The sequence below is a fragment of the Chinchilla lanigera genome, unplaced genomic scaffold (assembly GCF_000276665.1).
Source record: "Chinchilla lanigera isolate Chin_1 unplaced genomic scaffold, ChiLan1.0 scaffold00030, whole genome shotgun sequence".
NCBI lineage: Eukaryota > Metazoa > Chordata > Mammalia > Rodentia > Chinchillidae > Chinchilla > Chinchilla lanigera.
Window position 1 is genome coordinate 428954 of NW_004955431.1, and position 15774 is coordinate 444727.

The 15774-nt window shown below is 37.4% G+C and overlaps 1 protein-coding gene across 1 annotated transcript in view; it reads left to right on the forward strand.

Annotated features, from left to right (window-relative positions):
• Positions 1-15774, forward strand: part of Lrch1 (leucine-rich repeats and calponin homology (CH) domain containing 1) — a 96694-nt gene that overhangs the window by 24379 nt on the left and 56541 nt on the right. The window contains exons 4-9 of the mRNA XM_013515721.1: positions 668-773; positions 4747-4883; positions 6294-6421; positions 8093-8156; positions 11182-11287; positions 13012-13139. Coding sequence (XP_013371175.1) covers positions 668-773; positions 4747-4883; positions 6294-6421; positions 8093-8156; positions 11182-11287; positions 13012-13139 — 669 coding nt within the window. The remainder of the gene's footprint in view (positions 1-667; positions 774-4746; positions 4884-6293; positions 6422-8092; positions 8157-11181; positions 11288-13011; positions 13140-15774) is intronic.

Here is a 15774-nt window from a genome sequence, read left to right on the forward strand (position 1 = left end):
TTCATGAGTATCAGAAGATGGTTCCAATCAAAGATTAATGGGTGTTATTAGCCTTCTAAAACCAAAGACTACAAAAGCCTATTTCCCACAGTCTTACTTATAAATTGTATGGGAAAATGATTGGCTAGCTACAGGGTTTCCAGCCACATAGTAAAACCTCCACTTTAAATAAATAATGTGTGCACACAGAGCATTAATACTCCTGACTGTGGAGCTTGGTAAAATAGGATGCGTTATAATCTTCCTTCCCGTTAGAGGCCCTGAGAGATAGTGGCTTAACAATGGGTGGTAATTCCTTTCTAGTGTTAACTGGTGCTTGCAGGCCTTGGGCCACCAAGCCTCATTTTCCTGATCTGAAGTATTAGGCTAGTAATATTGGCTTTGTTGTGAGAATTAAATAAAACCAAGATACGTGAAAAATGAGTGACAAGCAGCCACTGAATGGTATGAATATCCTTTTTTAACTCCTTTTTCTCTCCTGAAAGGGTGTTTAAAACTGAACTTCCTTTTTTTTCCTCTGTGCACTGGGCCTGACTTGTAGGGACCTGGAGACCAGTGTAAAAGTATATCCACATAGTTATCCAAAGTTCCTTAAGGAAATTTCATATGAATTGCATGCTTATGTGGAAAAATGCATTTATGATTCCTTTGCTTGCTTTTGATGCAGGATGTAAGCTGCAATGAGATCACAGCATTGCCACAGCAGATAGGCCAGTTAAAGTCTCTCCGAGAACTGAATGTCAGAAGAAATTATCTTAAAGTTTTACCACCAGGTAAAAAAAGAAGGGGAAAATTAAGAAAATAGGAGACTTTTACTATTGTTTTGGTTTACTTTTGTGGAGAGAAGACAGATCTTCTGTATGTGTATGTCTTTTGATATTAAGTTTGAATTTCACATGAGATGACAGAAAAGTGATGTTTAAGAAACAGTGTAGATTGAGGGCTACAGCAACATGGTTCCTCTGTATAGTTCTGTGGAGTCAGGAGGGCTGACTTATTCATTTGCTAGGGCTAGTATGAAAGGAACCAGAGACTTAAGTGGCTTAAATCAAAGAAATTTATCTTCTCATGGTTCTGGAGGCTAGAAGTCTGAGATGTAGATGTTGGCCTTGTTGGCTTCTTCTGGTCTCTCTTCCTGGCTTGTAGAGAGCCCCTTTCTCCTCCCTGCCTTCATGTCATTTCCCCTCTGCATATCTGTATCCTAGCCTCTTCTTATGATGAGGCCAATGGATTAGGATTCAGCCCCAGACTTCATTATAACTTAATTACCCCCTTAAGGTCCTGTCTCCAAATATAATCTCAATCTGACGTACTAATGTTAGGGCCTCCACATGTGCATTTGGTGGTAGGGGACACAGCAAGTCCACAATAGGAGCAGCATGAATGGTTTTTGGACAGTTGTATGATGTTTTGGAATATAAATCTAACAGTTTATGGAACATACTTAGCCCTGCAAGTCCTGGCCATCAGCATTTCTAGCCTGGGAGTCCTAGTTGAGAACCCAATCCCTAGACTCTGCTTTCAGGTGAGGCCTGCCTCTGCTGAGTGATCTTGGACTGGTGTCACTGTTATGTTGGTGAATTTCACCAGTGATGGCTCCAGGGGCTCAGCATTGAGACTCAGCTATCCCAGCCAGAACATGGAATTGCTCAGACAGCCCTGCTCTGACAGCCGTGGCCTCTGCAGTGTGTTCCCTGAACAGGGCATACAGTTCAAGTAAGAATATAAATTTATTTAGAAATTTTGTATCATGAGCGCTTGGAAGTTGCCCTGTTCATGGTAGTGGATCTGAATTATATATTTGGGTTGAAGTGGATCAGGAATGAGTTGATGGGCAGCAAAACACAAAGTGCATACACTGGTTTTTAATGATCTTGTTGACTTTTACTGTTTTTGTTTAAGGACTCTAGGTACAGCCAATTGCAAATATACACTTAAAAATGTACCTCAAAGCAAAAGCTTGTATTTGGAATAAGTCAGTTATAGGTAAATTTGATGTTGACGAAGTCATCTGAGAGCTGCCTGAGGTTTACTATCCTGTTCCTGTATCTTGATCTTTAGCTTAAAATACTTCATTGTTCAAGAAAGAAAACAGAGCTCATGAAGCCATGCCACAGAATTTTGTAAGATGTAGTGTACTTGATGGATAGAAGATGCATGTGTTTGCCTGACAGCTTGCACCTTTCTATTCTATATTTTAAAGAAATAGAATCAGAAGTTATATCCGTAAGGTTGATACTTGTCATGCATTCATATGAAATATTTATTTTTAATTTGTCATTGTCCAGTCCCATTTTTGAAATATATAAAACTACTTTTCTTGGTATAAGCAGATATAAAAAGAAAGCTCTAATTACAAATTTGCACATAGATAGTTTTTCAGGCGTTAAAGAAAACATTCATTTAAATTTAAGTTTCCATATTAATCATTGTGAAAGTGTCACAAATAATTGAATTCCCATTTCCAAAAGGAAAAATTAATTATATCATTTGCAGTTACTGCTGAGAGTTTGAACTGTGGAGAAAGAGTGCACCTGTAAAACCAACCCCAGCACCTCTTGTTCTCTTACTATAAAAGCATCCTTTCCCCAGAAAGATCAGTTACAAACCACTTACTTTCCATAGTTACAATTTCTCAGTTTTCATATTTTAAAATATACTCAAAACTAAAACTTTGGTTTACTAGGAAATCTTTTTTCTTTTAATAATTTACTGAATATCACATTTCTTTTTGCTTCACTTTGGAGAAGTCTTAACAAAAAGCAGTAAAGATGCATTCAGGCAGTGCATTCAGAAATTTCCATATTTACTCCCACGGTTGTCCTCTTTGGATACCCCACCTCCTGTGCTTCTACTTGAAGAGGAGAAAACAGGCTTGTGGCGTAATCACCCATATCAGTTTCGTGCTGGCTTTACCACAGTGAGAAGACCATGTTTTGTTTTTTCCAGGACCAGAACGAACAGAACTAAAATAACTGCATTCCCCCCTTCGAAGTAGAGGGAGTGAGACTCCTTTTCCTCCTTCTCCCTTTCAGCTTCTTCTTCCCCTCCCTCTTCCTCCACCTCCTTTTTCTTCTTTCTTCCCTTTTCCTGCTCCCTTTCTCTTCACCTTTTCTTGGCTGCCCTTACAGTGGGGTATCATTTGCTCTCCCACTTTATGGCTGTGAAACTGTCTTGTTCTCATTTTCCTGAAGTGCTATATAAATTGTGTTCCAAACTGGAACCAAAAGGAAAGGATTCCTAATTTCATCTACCTGTAAGTTACTCCTGCTATGTTTTCTATAAATACAGCCCTCTAGTCTTCCTTCAGAGCCTTCATTTTAAGTGGCAAAGAATTGCTGAAGATCAGGAGTAACTTGAGGAAATACGGTGGACTGTAAAGCAGGCCTTTATTTCATGTAAGGCCCTTATTTTTAGCTGTTTTAGAAAATGTAAAGTAAAAGGGAGCCACAGTTTGTCCTTCCTCTCACTTTCATGCTTGCAAGTCCTCCACCTCAAGGCTGTCACAGCCCTTTCATCAGAACACACGTTGTGACTACATGGCCTGAGACCCATCGCTAGTCCTGAGAGTGGGGAGGAGAGTTGGGTTCAAATGATGAACTACTCAGGACATTCTTCAAAGGCAGGATCCTTGGCTTTGGGATCTGGCAGTGAGGTCTTCCTCCTCCTCCAGAATTTCAGTTCCACGACCCTTTCCTTTCATAAGACCAAGTAGTTTGGTAAAGTATGAAAGAAGGAAATCCCTTCCATTAGCAGGTAAATCCTTGTTGGCAGAAGTTGAAGAGCTTTAGCTGTAAAGGCAGTGGAGGGAAGAGGACAGTGTGAATTCTCACTCCTGGTTACACTTCCTTTCCTGTATCTAGTTCTTGCCCTTCGTCTTTGGGAATCCTGGAGTACTTTAAAGCAACATGTTTAGCCCTCAGTGGTCCCATAACAAAAGTGCTAAGGCCCCGTTCTGAAGCAAACCTGTGCAGCCTGCACAGACAGATCTCAGTGATCTGCCAGCGTCATCCTAGATCCTGGTGTGGCTCAGCCTCTCCTTGCTCTGTAGAATATATTTGACTTCGTTTCCAGCAGCTGCCAATGTTGGTTTGAATGCTTGAAATTACTGAGTGTTTACTATGCCACTGGGTGGGGATTTTAAGCTAAATATAATATTCTATCTTGTTTGCAGAGCTCCAGAAAAACTTTAAAAGGATCAAAATAAAACCTCATCAAATCAGAATTATAGGGCCTATTGGAAAATTCTAAATTTAATTTTAAAAGTTTTTTTAAATGGATTTGAAAAGATCAGGAACACAGTTACTTTAACTAGTTCTAGGAGTGTGCCAACACAGATACATTGAATAGATAAGAATATTCTGCAATTGGCATATTTGTCATGTGCTAGCAAGTGCTGCCAGAAAACAGCTTAAAGTTAAAACACATTCATATCACAAGTGGCATGGCTTATGTGATTTTTTTTAGCTGAAGAAAAGGCTTTGTAAACAATACATTGCAAATGTCAAATATTCCTAGCTTTATCAGAACTAAGCACAATTTAAAATTATTGAACCCCCAATGAAAGATTTATCCTGTTTAGTGAAATACATACATGTACAACATACCATGTATTCCTAATACACAACTTGCTTTTGATTCTACTAAGTGATATATTTCCCATTAAGTGGAAAACAAATGTTTGAAGCCTTAGCCATTTAATAGTGTTACTTTCTGAGATTTCTTTCTTTTTTTCTATTCCTTTAGAATTAGTAGATCTTCCTTTGGTAAAGTTTGACTTTTCCTGCAACAAAGTGCTCGTGATCCCAATCTGTTTTAGAGAGATGAAGCAGCTGCAAGTGCTACTGCTTGAGAATAACCCACTGCAGTCTCCTCCAGCCCAGGTAGGGGCTCCCAGCAAACCATCCCCCCAAGGAGCGTGCTCTCGCGAACACTTGGGAAGCTGACCACAGAGCTGGGTTTGCAGTTCTCCACTGAGTTAATTCTGTGCTAGACATGATCAGAAGCAGTCAGTAGCTCTAAAAAGATGAAACCTTGGGTAAATTTGACTATACTAAGTTGCCTTTTACTGCTTCAGATGTGTTTACCCTCATTTGCCTCAATATTTTGATCACTCCAACCCCTGAATTATGTGTTTGATTATTGTTTGTATGTGCACTTGAAACTTTTTCAAGAAGGTTACAGCTTACAAAAGGAGTAATATATTAGCATAGACAATGTGTCTAAAAGTGTATCTTGTCTTAGTACAATTGTCATATGTGTTTTATATGTTTCTTGGCCTATAGACTGGCTCTTAATCTGTGTATATGATGATTAACTTTAATATATGTGCTGCTGAAGCAAGCAGAGATGATTAACTTTATAAGAAGTTATAAATGGATCTGATGCTGGCAAAAGATGGGGGGTGGAGGGCAAGGGAAGAAAAGACTGGAGGTCTGTTATGTACCTGCACCAATTTCCCATAAGGAATGTAATTATTCATGTACTGCAAACAGGTACTAATAAAATTTTAAAAGAAAAATAAATAAAAAATAAAAATCAAAAAAGAAAGATAAACAAGGAGTAATATATTTGTTGTTTGAATATTAGCTGGAAGGTGGATTTAAGCATCTTAAAATGTGATTATTGCTTATATGGAGATAGGACTCAGGTTCAGATATGAATGGCCTTAAACAGCGTGGTTAGTCATTGGAAATACTTACGCTTTCAGATAACCATCCAGGTCTATATTTTAGTTTATTTTCTCTCCAAATTATTAAACAACTTCTTAAGCATACAATTATTTTTTAAGCTCCTAATTGCTTTTTTATAGGCTTGAAAATAATTGTGGGGCTGGGGATTTAGCTCAGCGGCAAAAGCGCCTGCCTGGCAAGCGCAAGGTCGTGAGTTCGGTTCCCGGTACCAGAGAAAAAACAAAAACAAAAACAAAACAAAAAAAAGAAAATAATTGTGATTTTTGCCATCTTTTGTAATTTGAATATTACCAATCCAGTTTCCTTATTCTTACACTTTTTACACTATTTATACTTAAGTATTTTTCTGTTAGAATTTTGTAGTTTAATTTTAAAAATAGAAATTGCTTGAACATGGTTTTCTGAATACTTTCAATGCAGTAGAATTTAGAGGAAACAGTTTCCCAAGTTCATACATGTTTTGGAGAGGTCAAATTAAGTATACATTTTAGGAAGAGTGTTACTGAAATGAAATGTTGAAAATTGAAATGTATAGTCAGGTGTCTGATGCATTTTATTTTGTCATTGGAAAGTAAATATATATGATTAATTTCTCTGTAGATTTGCACGAAGGGAAAAGTGCACATATTTAAGTATCTGAGCATACAAGCGTGCCAGATCAAGACAGCTGACTCCCTGTATCTCCACACCATGGAGAGGCCACATTTGCACCAGCAAGTGGAAGACAGGTGAGTTGTTGTCTTCATTCAGTCTCTGTTGAGAATCTGCATAGGCCACAGGTGTCCAGGTAACTGATTTCAAAACCTTACTCATGGTGATACACACTTGCAGTCCCAGCACTGTGGGAGGCTGAAGCAGGGAGATGGCAAGTTTGAGCCCAGCTTGAGCCACTTAATGACTTAGTGAGACTCTGTCTCAAGATAAAAAAGAAGTCAGGAGTGGGGAGTAGCTCACTGCAACGGCCCTGTGTTCAGTCACACAGTTACACACTCACACACATGCATACGCATTATCTTCCTTTTTTAATTATATCACAGTTATCTAAGAATCTTGAAAAAGGCATCCCTGGGTCAGTTATTAGTCTCACTCAATCAATTAAAATTTATGATTCAACATTTAGAAACTATCCGATGAAGAATAATGGCTACTGTTGAACACTCATCATCTCTCAGATCCCTCTGCCATCTTCTAATCAAGAATCTATGCTGCTTGAATGTGTGTGTAGATACTTACAAATAAGATCTGTAATATAAAAATGAGTATTTTTTACTTACCATTGTGGGTAACTACCATATGTCAAGCTTAGCTATGCCTTTTAATCATTTACTAGTGTTCAGTATGTTTCCAAAGCATTGTTAGACAAGCTGCAGGCTTTATTTTTCAGTTGTCTTTTAAAAATGCAGTGTGCATAGCTTTTTACCACTTCCTGTTTTGAGTGGACATGTTAGAATCCTTTCACACGTTCTTGGGCCATTTGTGGCATAAATCAAGCTTTGAGCTTCCAGAGAACAAAATTTCCACACTGAATATATTCATAGAAATGTAAATCCTTTTTGAGGACTCTTCATTACAGAAATCTTTTCCTTTACTTTTTGCTAAACAGGATGACTTAAAATTTCTTGCGTTTTACAGCTGGTAATCTGAGCAACTTCATGGAAGATAACAATATGTAATATAACGACCATTGTTAATTCCTGTCATCTTGTTTTGAAATCCTGCATGATTTTTATTGGGTTTGTGTTGTTTTGTTTGTGTCTTTGTTGTTATTTTGTGTTTTTTTTTTTCTCTTTTTCTCTTTAAATAAAAACAAATTTCAGATTCCCATACCAACACTTTTTTTTTTTTGTGCTTTTGAGACAGGCTATTGCTAGGCAGTTCAGGCTAGCCTTGAGCTTACTTTGTAGCCCAGGCTGGTCTCAAACTTGCAATGATCCTCCTGCCTCAGCCTCCCAAGTGCTGGGATTATAAGTGTGCACCACCACAACCAAATATGTTTCTATCATTTTATGTTTGTGTGATACCACTAAATTTAATCACTTAATAAAAGTATACAAAACTATTGAAAGTAACACTTCGTAACCTAAGAGATAAAAGCAGTTAAGTAGCTTTGCTGCTTTTTTATATGCTAAAGTAAGAAAATTGGTAACTATTTGAAAGAAACAACTTGAAGTCTAAGGAAATAAACACCAAGAATTTATCTTATGTACTTAAATGGTACAAGTATATAATTTTCTTTAGGTGTGTGTCTTAATATTATTAAGTACTAGACTAATTTGTTGCCTTATAATAATAAAATCTGTGTAGCAAAGTTATTATTAGAATGTAAAGTGATGTATCTTGGGGACTCTGTGATTTTAATTTTTCCTATATGAATTCTATGTTGATGGCATCTACCCCAGCAAGAAGGATTCTGACTCAGGAGTTGGAAGTGATAATGGAGATAAGCGATTATCTGCCACTGAGGTAAACCCAGAGATCAGATCTTTCTCTTTCATGCTTCTGTGTATACATATCTGCCTGCACCCACTGAACTCCTGCATGGTAAAGGGCGTTGGTGTATGACTGAGACTTTGTGATCATGTCTGTGAAAGGAGTTTGAAATCCTGTAAGGGTTGTGTAAATATTAGCTACTGTTAACATATTCTGCATCTTTAATATTTTTTAAATGCCTCGAGTCCCTATCTTCTTCCTCTCTCACTCACATGCATTATCTAGAATACTCTTGAATGGTTAATAAGTATTATGAATTGGGTAAGTGGTATTCAGGGACTCAGGAAGCACTTTTATAAATACTCTTGTTTTTAAGTGACAGTAATTTAGCAAAAAGTTGTGAAAAGCATACGTAAATGTGAAGGAATCAGATATACTGTGCATTGCATTTTGGCAGTTTGTGACAAGATAAATTTATGAGTACCTATAGTTTTTTTTTTTGTTTTTGTTTTTCTCCTGTACCGGGAACTGAACTCACGACCTTGCGCTTGCCAGGCAGGCGCGTTGCCGCTGAGCTAAATCCCCAGACCCGAGTACCTACAGTTTTTATAACAACATTTATTTTTCTGAAATTCTTAGATTGTTCTATTCTGCTTAGATAATTGAATGAAAGTCTGATGATTTGTAAACCAAGAGTTTTTATACACTAGAACTTCCTATAGCCTGAAGAATTTAAGAACAAGGCAGTCTTTATTGACACATTTATCACCTTATGCATCTATTAGCTCCCCCAAACCTTGCATTAATATACCACAAAGTCGTGCTTCTTGACCCAAAGAACAAAAAGGATAGGTGTTATAAGGGACCCTTTTTGAGGGAGGTAACTGAGTTTTTGTAGTTCTTCAATTTGGAAATACGATACTCTTTGAAGTTGTAATTAATAGGTCAATCACCCTATCTAAGGAAGTCACATTGTTACTAAATGTGATTCCAGGATAAAGCCTTTTCTCAGTTCTCCTCAAGTCTTTGAGGTTTAATAATAGGTGGCTAAGATGTTTAAATTTCTTCTCACAAAAGACAAAGCAATATATGAAAAAGGAGTTATGATTCCTTAACATCTGTTTTCAAACACAGAACATTTTGAAAGGAAGAAGAAATCAGTAGATAGATAAAGGCCTATGTCAGTAAAAGAAATTAACCCACATGAAGCCACATAATTTACTGCTGTGCCCTTGTGGGGGTGGGAATATTAAGCACATAGTTCCCTAAGTTGAATTTTAATTCATCCCCTTCGGCTTTATTAAAACCCATAAGTCCGCTTAAATGGACCATTGTTACAGAAATTACTCACCCTAAGCTTATTTTCTATTAAAATAAAACAGACTGTGCATTATCCTGTATCTGTCTTCTAAGACTAATTAAGTTCATTAATAAAACATTACACAAAGAACTTCATTATCCTTCTCTTTGCACTTAGTGTAAGTGGGATACTAACATCATTTAGGAGCCCAAGGATTTATTCTCTCCTTTTTAATTAAATGCATATCTTTGGAATTTGCTAAATTTTTACGATGGCAGGTGGGTAGAGGGAAAAGGAACTATAGAAAATACTATATTCAGTGGAATAAAATGCATAAAGCTTCTCTTTGGCCTTTTCTCACATTATAACCTCATTACCTAAGAATGCCTCCAAGAAATTAATTATTTTTAGAATGGTAAATGTTGTGAATTGTCCTATACAGTGTTCTATTTTTCACATTGGCAAATGTGTTTGCAACTCATTTTGGGACTGAGCAGGTCATTCCTCATTCCATTCCTTTTGCTGTTGCCATTCCAGATTGGTTCAGGGTTTGTTACAGAGAAATTGGAAACACATTTTTCTCAAGAACCTTTGAGGGTCCCTGAATAGCTGTGTGATGAATGAAATTCACACTTGTTCTGTTCTCTTTGTAAACAGTTTTGTTTCTGGCCAAAGGTAAACAGAGGCAGACTCTGAAAGTCAGAGTCCCAAGTGCTGAGGAGCTGTTTTGTGGAGGTCCCTGCTCCCTGTGACTTCAAAACAAAACAAAACTCTCTCAGAATATATGCTTCTTTTGACTACTACGTTTGCTCAGCACTTTTGTATATTTAGCTCAGCTTTCCCAGCCAAAGTCCGGGCAGTAAACTAATGGTTACTGTCACATGTGAGATGCACTCTTAAGTAAATGAAATACTGTCAGAGAGGTTGACTTCCTGCTTTCTGTGGCTACAGGCATGAAACCTTCATATAGTTTTGGAAAATTAGATTTGTTATTAAATTTCAGAGTACACCTACTATTAAAATGATTGATTAAACTTAGAACTAATGTGGTAGTGTATTTGTCATGTTGAATATTACATATTACACAGTCATTTTTAATGTCCTTACTCTCACTGTTAATTTAGAAAAACAGGTACTTGACAAGATTTCAGCTCAATTACTTTGTCATGTTGAATATTACATATTACACAATCATTTTTAATGTCCTTACTATCACTGTTCATTTAGAAAAACAGGTACTTGACAAGATTTCAGCTCAAGACATGCATCCAGAGAAGCACACATAGAACACTATTTCACAAAGTAAACTCATGCACACAGCTCAGAGTTTAAGAAACAGCTTTAGCCACCGTGTTTTCTCTTGCTTGGTGGTCCTTCCTCACACTGTACATTGTACTTCTTTTCCTATGTAAACTTGGGCCAAATTCACTCTGCAGAGCTTCCTTTTCCTACCATTAATAAAACATTGCTGTTGTTAAAAAAAAAGAAAGAAAGAAAGAAAGAAACAGCTTTAGCAACAACCTAAAAAGCCTCACTCACACACCAACCCTAACCACTCTTGACTTAAAACACCATAGGTCACTATTGCTGTTTTGAACTTATGTAAGTGGAAATAACCTTAATATCCTTTGGTTTGGAGTCTTTTATTCAGCATGACGTTTGTAAGAATCACAAGACATTGTTTATTGTACAGTGTTCTTTTTATCACTGCTGGTAAAACTTTTTCCCTGAATGAAGCAGTGCTCTCTATCCATGTAGCCTTCTGATGAAGATGCGGTCAGCCTCAATGTGCCAATGTCAAATATCATGGAAGAAGAGCAGATTGTCAAGGAGGATGTGTGCCATCGCCTTACCCCAGCTGCAGGTCTGACAGGCACTGCTTGCTTTTCAGTCAAATGCTGTGTTTTAAATAGCAAGTGCACAACCACTAATGCCCACTTGGACTTACTAATGATATTTTAGCAGCTGTCACACATAAAATCTCCAAATCTCAATAACATAATGCAAACCAAATTAAGTCCAAATGCATGTTAGTTGTTGCTCGCAGCTCCCATCCAAGTGTAGATCCAAAGACCCACACTCCTTTCATCTGTGACTCCACTGTTGTTAACACAGGACATCCAAAGTTCCCATATCCATTAATTTTAAGTAAGAAAGGGGAAGAGCATGGAGGTTTGCTCGTGGTGGGGCTTCTGTGGGCTGGGCCTGAGAGTAGGGCCCATCACTTGTAAGACACACTTCATTCCATGACCCTAGTAAGATTTGTGTTCAGGAATCTGCATGACTTTGGACAGTCAGTTGCTCTTAATTTTCTCTCTTATAAATGAAATTATTTGCTGAGATCATTTCTAGTCTCCTTTGTAAGTCTCAAGTTCTGTAGCTCTTCAGTAATCACCAAGTGATCATTCAGTAGAGACATGCATATCTTCAAAATCCTATTCCCTTCAAATCTCTTCAAAATACATATTTCATACGCTCGAGTTACATTATGATGGTGTTTTGATGGCTTCTGTTTCCTCAGTGACTTTGAAAGAAAAACTAAAATTTAATGTTTATTGATTTGTGGCAGAAATTACTTTATGATATATAAATAGTGTAGTAATATATAGATTATCTCCCTTTGAATATGCTCTTGTTAGTTATGAGAGAACTAGTTAAAGTAACTCAAAATTTTCATATTTGCTTTCACTTTTTACATTTTTAACTTTAGCATGCAATTAATAGATGATGTTGGAACCATACATTGTCCAAAAATATAGCTGTGTATAATACTTACATACAAATACAACTGCTACCACGTTAATTCAGCAAAACTTTGTAACATAATGCAGTATAGGGGGCTGTGATGTAGGCAAATTTTTCAAGTAAGAGAATTCCATAGTGTGGTATGAGTGAGTTTTTCCCCTGCTCTAGACCTGAGTATCCTGCTGGCTCGCAGCACTTAGAGGATGGCCCTGTTTGGTCCTTTGTAGTCTTCAAGTGGGTCAAAATAGTTCCCACATAGCATGCCTTTTGCCTCCCAACACCCCTTGGAACTTGTTCTAATTTGGTATTCACCACCTCTGTGTGTTGTAATTTCCATTGTTACCAGGATTTGGGGCTCTTTGTCTAGTCTTATCCCACACTGTTCCTTGGGAGTATTTACTACTTAAGTACAGGAGTACTTAACTGATTTTTTAAAAGTTCCTAAAGTGCATAGCGTATCTGCTATAGCAGCTGTTCAAAAAATATTTATTGAGCTTATAATCTGAAGTAATTAGTCACATATTACTAAACCCCCTTTTATAATTTCTCCATTTCTTAAACACACAAGGGAAAATTCGTTTCTTTCATGAGTTAAGCCATAAAGAGGCCTGAATTTTTTTAAATTGGGGCTTTCTGTTGCTTTTATTTTTCTTTCTCTTCCTCCTATTTTTAATCTTTTCCTCACGTCTTGCAGGGAAGAGAACATTTCAGTCATTCATGTACCTTCATAATAGGTAAGAGGAGAGAAGATGAACCATCAGATGGCATATTTGCAGATCATGTCTCCCTTGTGCTTCTGTTCATGAAATCATGCATCTTCATTTCTCTGTATTTCTCTGACAGGGGAATTTCATCAGGAATTTCAACCAGAGCCTTCCCTCTTGGGTGACAGCAACAACTCAGGACAAGAAGGAGACCAGTTTGCTGATGGAGCAGATGTTCTCCGCTCAGGATATATGAACTATATTAAGGCAAGATTTTGAGTAACTAATTTTTTTTGTACTCATTTTCTTCTATTTGACAACCAGAATTAAAGCTCAAGGTTTCCAATCCATCACCTTCAAAATCCAGTTTTCTATAGCCTTCCTGATGCTTGTAGCTCATCTTCTTAAAGCTTAGCATGTCTGTTTTTTGACGTTAGGACCTGGCTTTGGCCATGCATGCCTCCACATTTATTTGGTTATATGCATATTTGTTCTTGTCTTCATTTATTCCTCAGCTGGTTACTCCTCACTGATTTAGGCAACAAACCTAGAGTTACCATTACTACTCAGAAAAAGCTAAAGAAGTTTCATATTCTTAGTATGCTCTAGGTGAATATTTTGCTTGAGAAAACAGATTATCCCACATCCAAAGTGCTTGTTTTCCGTTTTAGAGTTCTTCCACTTTGTAAATGTTTGCATAGGTGGATGACCATCCCTAATCTGAAACTCTGAAGTCTTAGGCTTTCTAAAATCTCTAATTTGTTGAGCATCAAAAATACTGGATAGAAGAGTGGAGAGTCTGAAAATCTGGAAATAAACTTCTTAGGACACATATCTCTAAAGACACTTATTCCCAAACAGCTGCAGTTGCCTTGAGATACTGAAAGGGCAAGTGAATTCTTAGGTGGTCAGGCAGATCATCGTTGAAGCCAAGAATGGAACATCTGAAGCCATCCGTATTTTCTGAGGATCAAGTCATGATGTCTGCACTCAGCTTAAACACACACCTCTGGGGGTCACATTCAAGGTACTGAGGGGAGACAAGCTGACTTTTACACTACTTGAGACCCTCATGTGCTCAAACTGTCTTTATGCCCTCAAGACAGAAATAACAAACCTGCCACATGTGTATGGAATATAGTGATTTAAAATAATTACAAAAGTATGTGGAAGGAACCCAAGCATTGTGGTGCTTACCCATAATCCCAACTCTCTGGAAAGCTAAGGCAGAAGGAATGCAAGTTCAAGCCCATCCTGGGCAACTGAGCAAGACCTCATCTCAAAATAAAAAATAAAAATGGGCCAGGGATGTAGTTGTATAAAGGTCCTGGGATCAATTCTCAGTACTGAAAAGAAAAAGAATAAAAAATGGAAGGATAAAATACAGGAAGTTTACTCTCTAATTGTAATCTGTCATTAGCCCATCAATTATTGTTTCTGCCCTCCACTTTCACTGATGTTATGCTGGTTGAGCCTCCTCATTTTTCACCCGGATAACTGCAGGTGCATCCATCAGCTCTTCATCCAACCCCACACCGTGTGTGTGCGCGCGCATATTCTATGTTCTGTCACCAGATGTTTTCTTAAAGTACCAGTCTAATTTCAATATTCTCAGGCCAGTGGTTTTCATAAAGCTCTCCCAGGTTTGACCCCTGTCTGTCACTTCTGTGTGCAATTAAACTATAGAAATGTGAAAAACTAGATTTTTCTTCATTTTATCCAGAGTTCATCTTACATTGAGAATCAAAAGATAGAAACTATGAATAGTTTGTTTACAAGATGCTCAAATTTAGAAAACAAAGCAATTAGTGAAGAAAAGCATACTGTTTCAGAAAAGTACAAGTAGAAAGAGATTTCAGGAGGCAAAGGACTCTGTGGACACTTGCAGATTAACTATCATTCTGAGGAAATCAACTTGGAAAATGTTTCCTAGAAGATACTTATCCTGGAAAGTCAATCGAAGAATGCTAGTAACTAAACAAAACCGGAATCTACAACAAGGAAAAGGAAAAGTCATACATGGAAATCAGACCCAGAGTGGGTTTGTCTGACACCACTCTTAACAGTCTGTGAATGTGTACCTGACACCCAGCAAGTGTGTCAAATTATTGGGAGGGTCAAGAATTCTGTTTTCTATGACACTGGCTTAATTACTGGATTAACATCCTCTACTTCTGTAACTACAGTCTATTTTCATTATTCACAGTAGTGATACTTTCTGGAGCCACAATGCATATTAAATTATCTAATACTAAGTGACTGTGCCTAGAGAACATACAAAGTTAAGTTCCTGTGAGCCTTTGGTCATACTTTTATCTTCCAGTCAATACATAACTTTGTTCTATGTATGTTTCTGCTTAAAGACATCTTATTTAATGTAGTTATGCATTGCTTAATGATGGTGAAAAATTCTGAGAAATGCATTGGTAGGCAGTTTCTTCATTTTTCAATCTTCATGGAGTTTATTTACAAAACTAAAATGGCTAGAGCAACACTGGACAATAGACTCTTGTGCACCATTGTTGTCAATATGATGCACCAATGACCAAAACGTCTTGTGGCACATGATTGTATATTGTTGCTCATTAACATTGAACTCACAGCCATCAGCACTGTAACTCACACCAAACTAGAGTGTGTCTAACACACCTATAGTCTCTTTCAGGCACCTGGTAGCCTTCTTGGGCTTGGAATACAAGGCAGTGTCTCAACACTGTGTTTAGGACCATTTTAAATGGTGAAATTTTAAAATGGCACAAAAATATGGAAACATGGCACTAAATAGACTGTGAGCGTGACCTTGTTTCAACTCAGCTGAAAAACTGTACATCTTGAGGCTCCTCTTTTTCATCCCTCTGCATGTCTATGAATGACTTTGAAAGCACCACAAGTAATAGTTCTA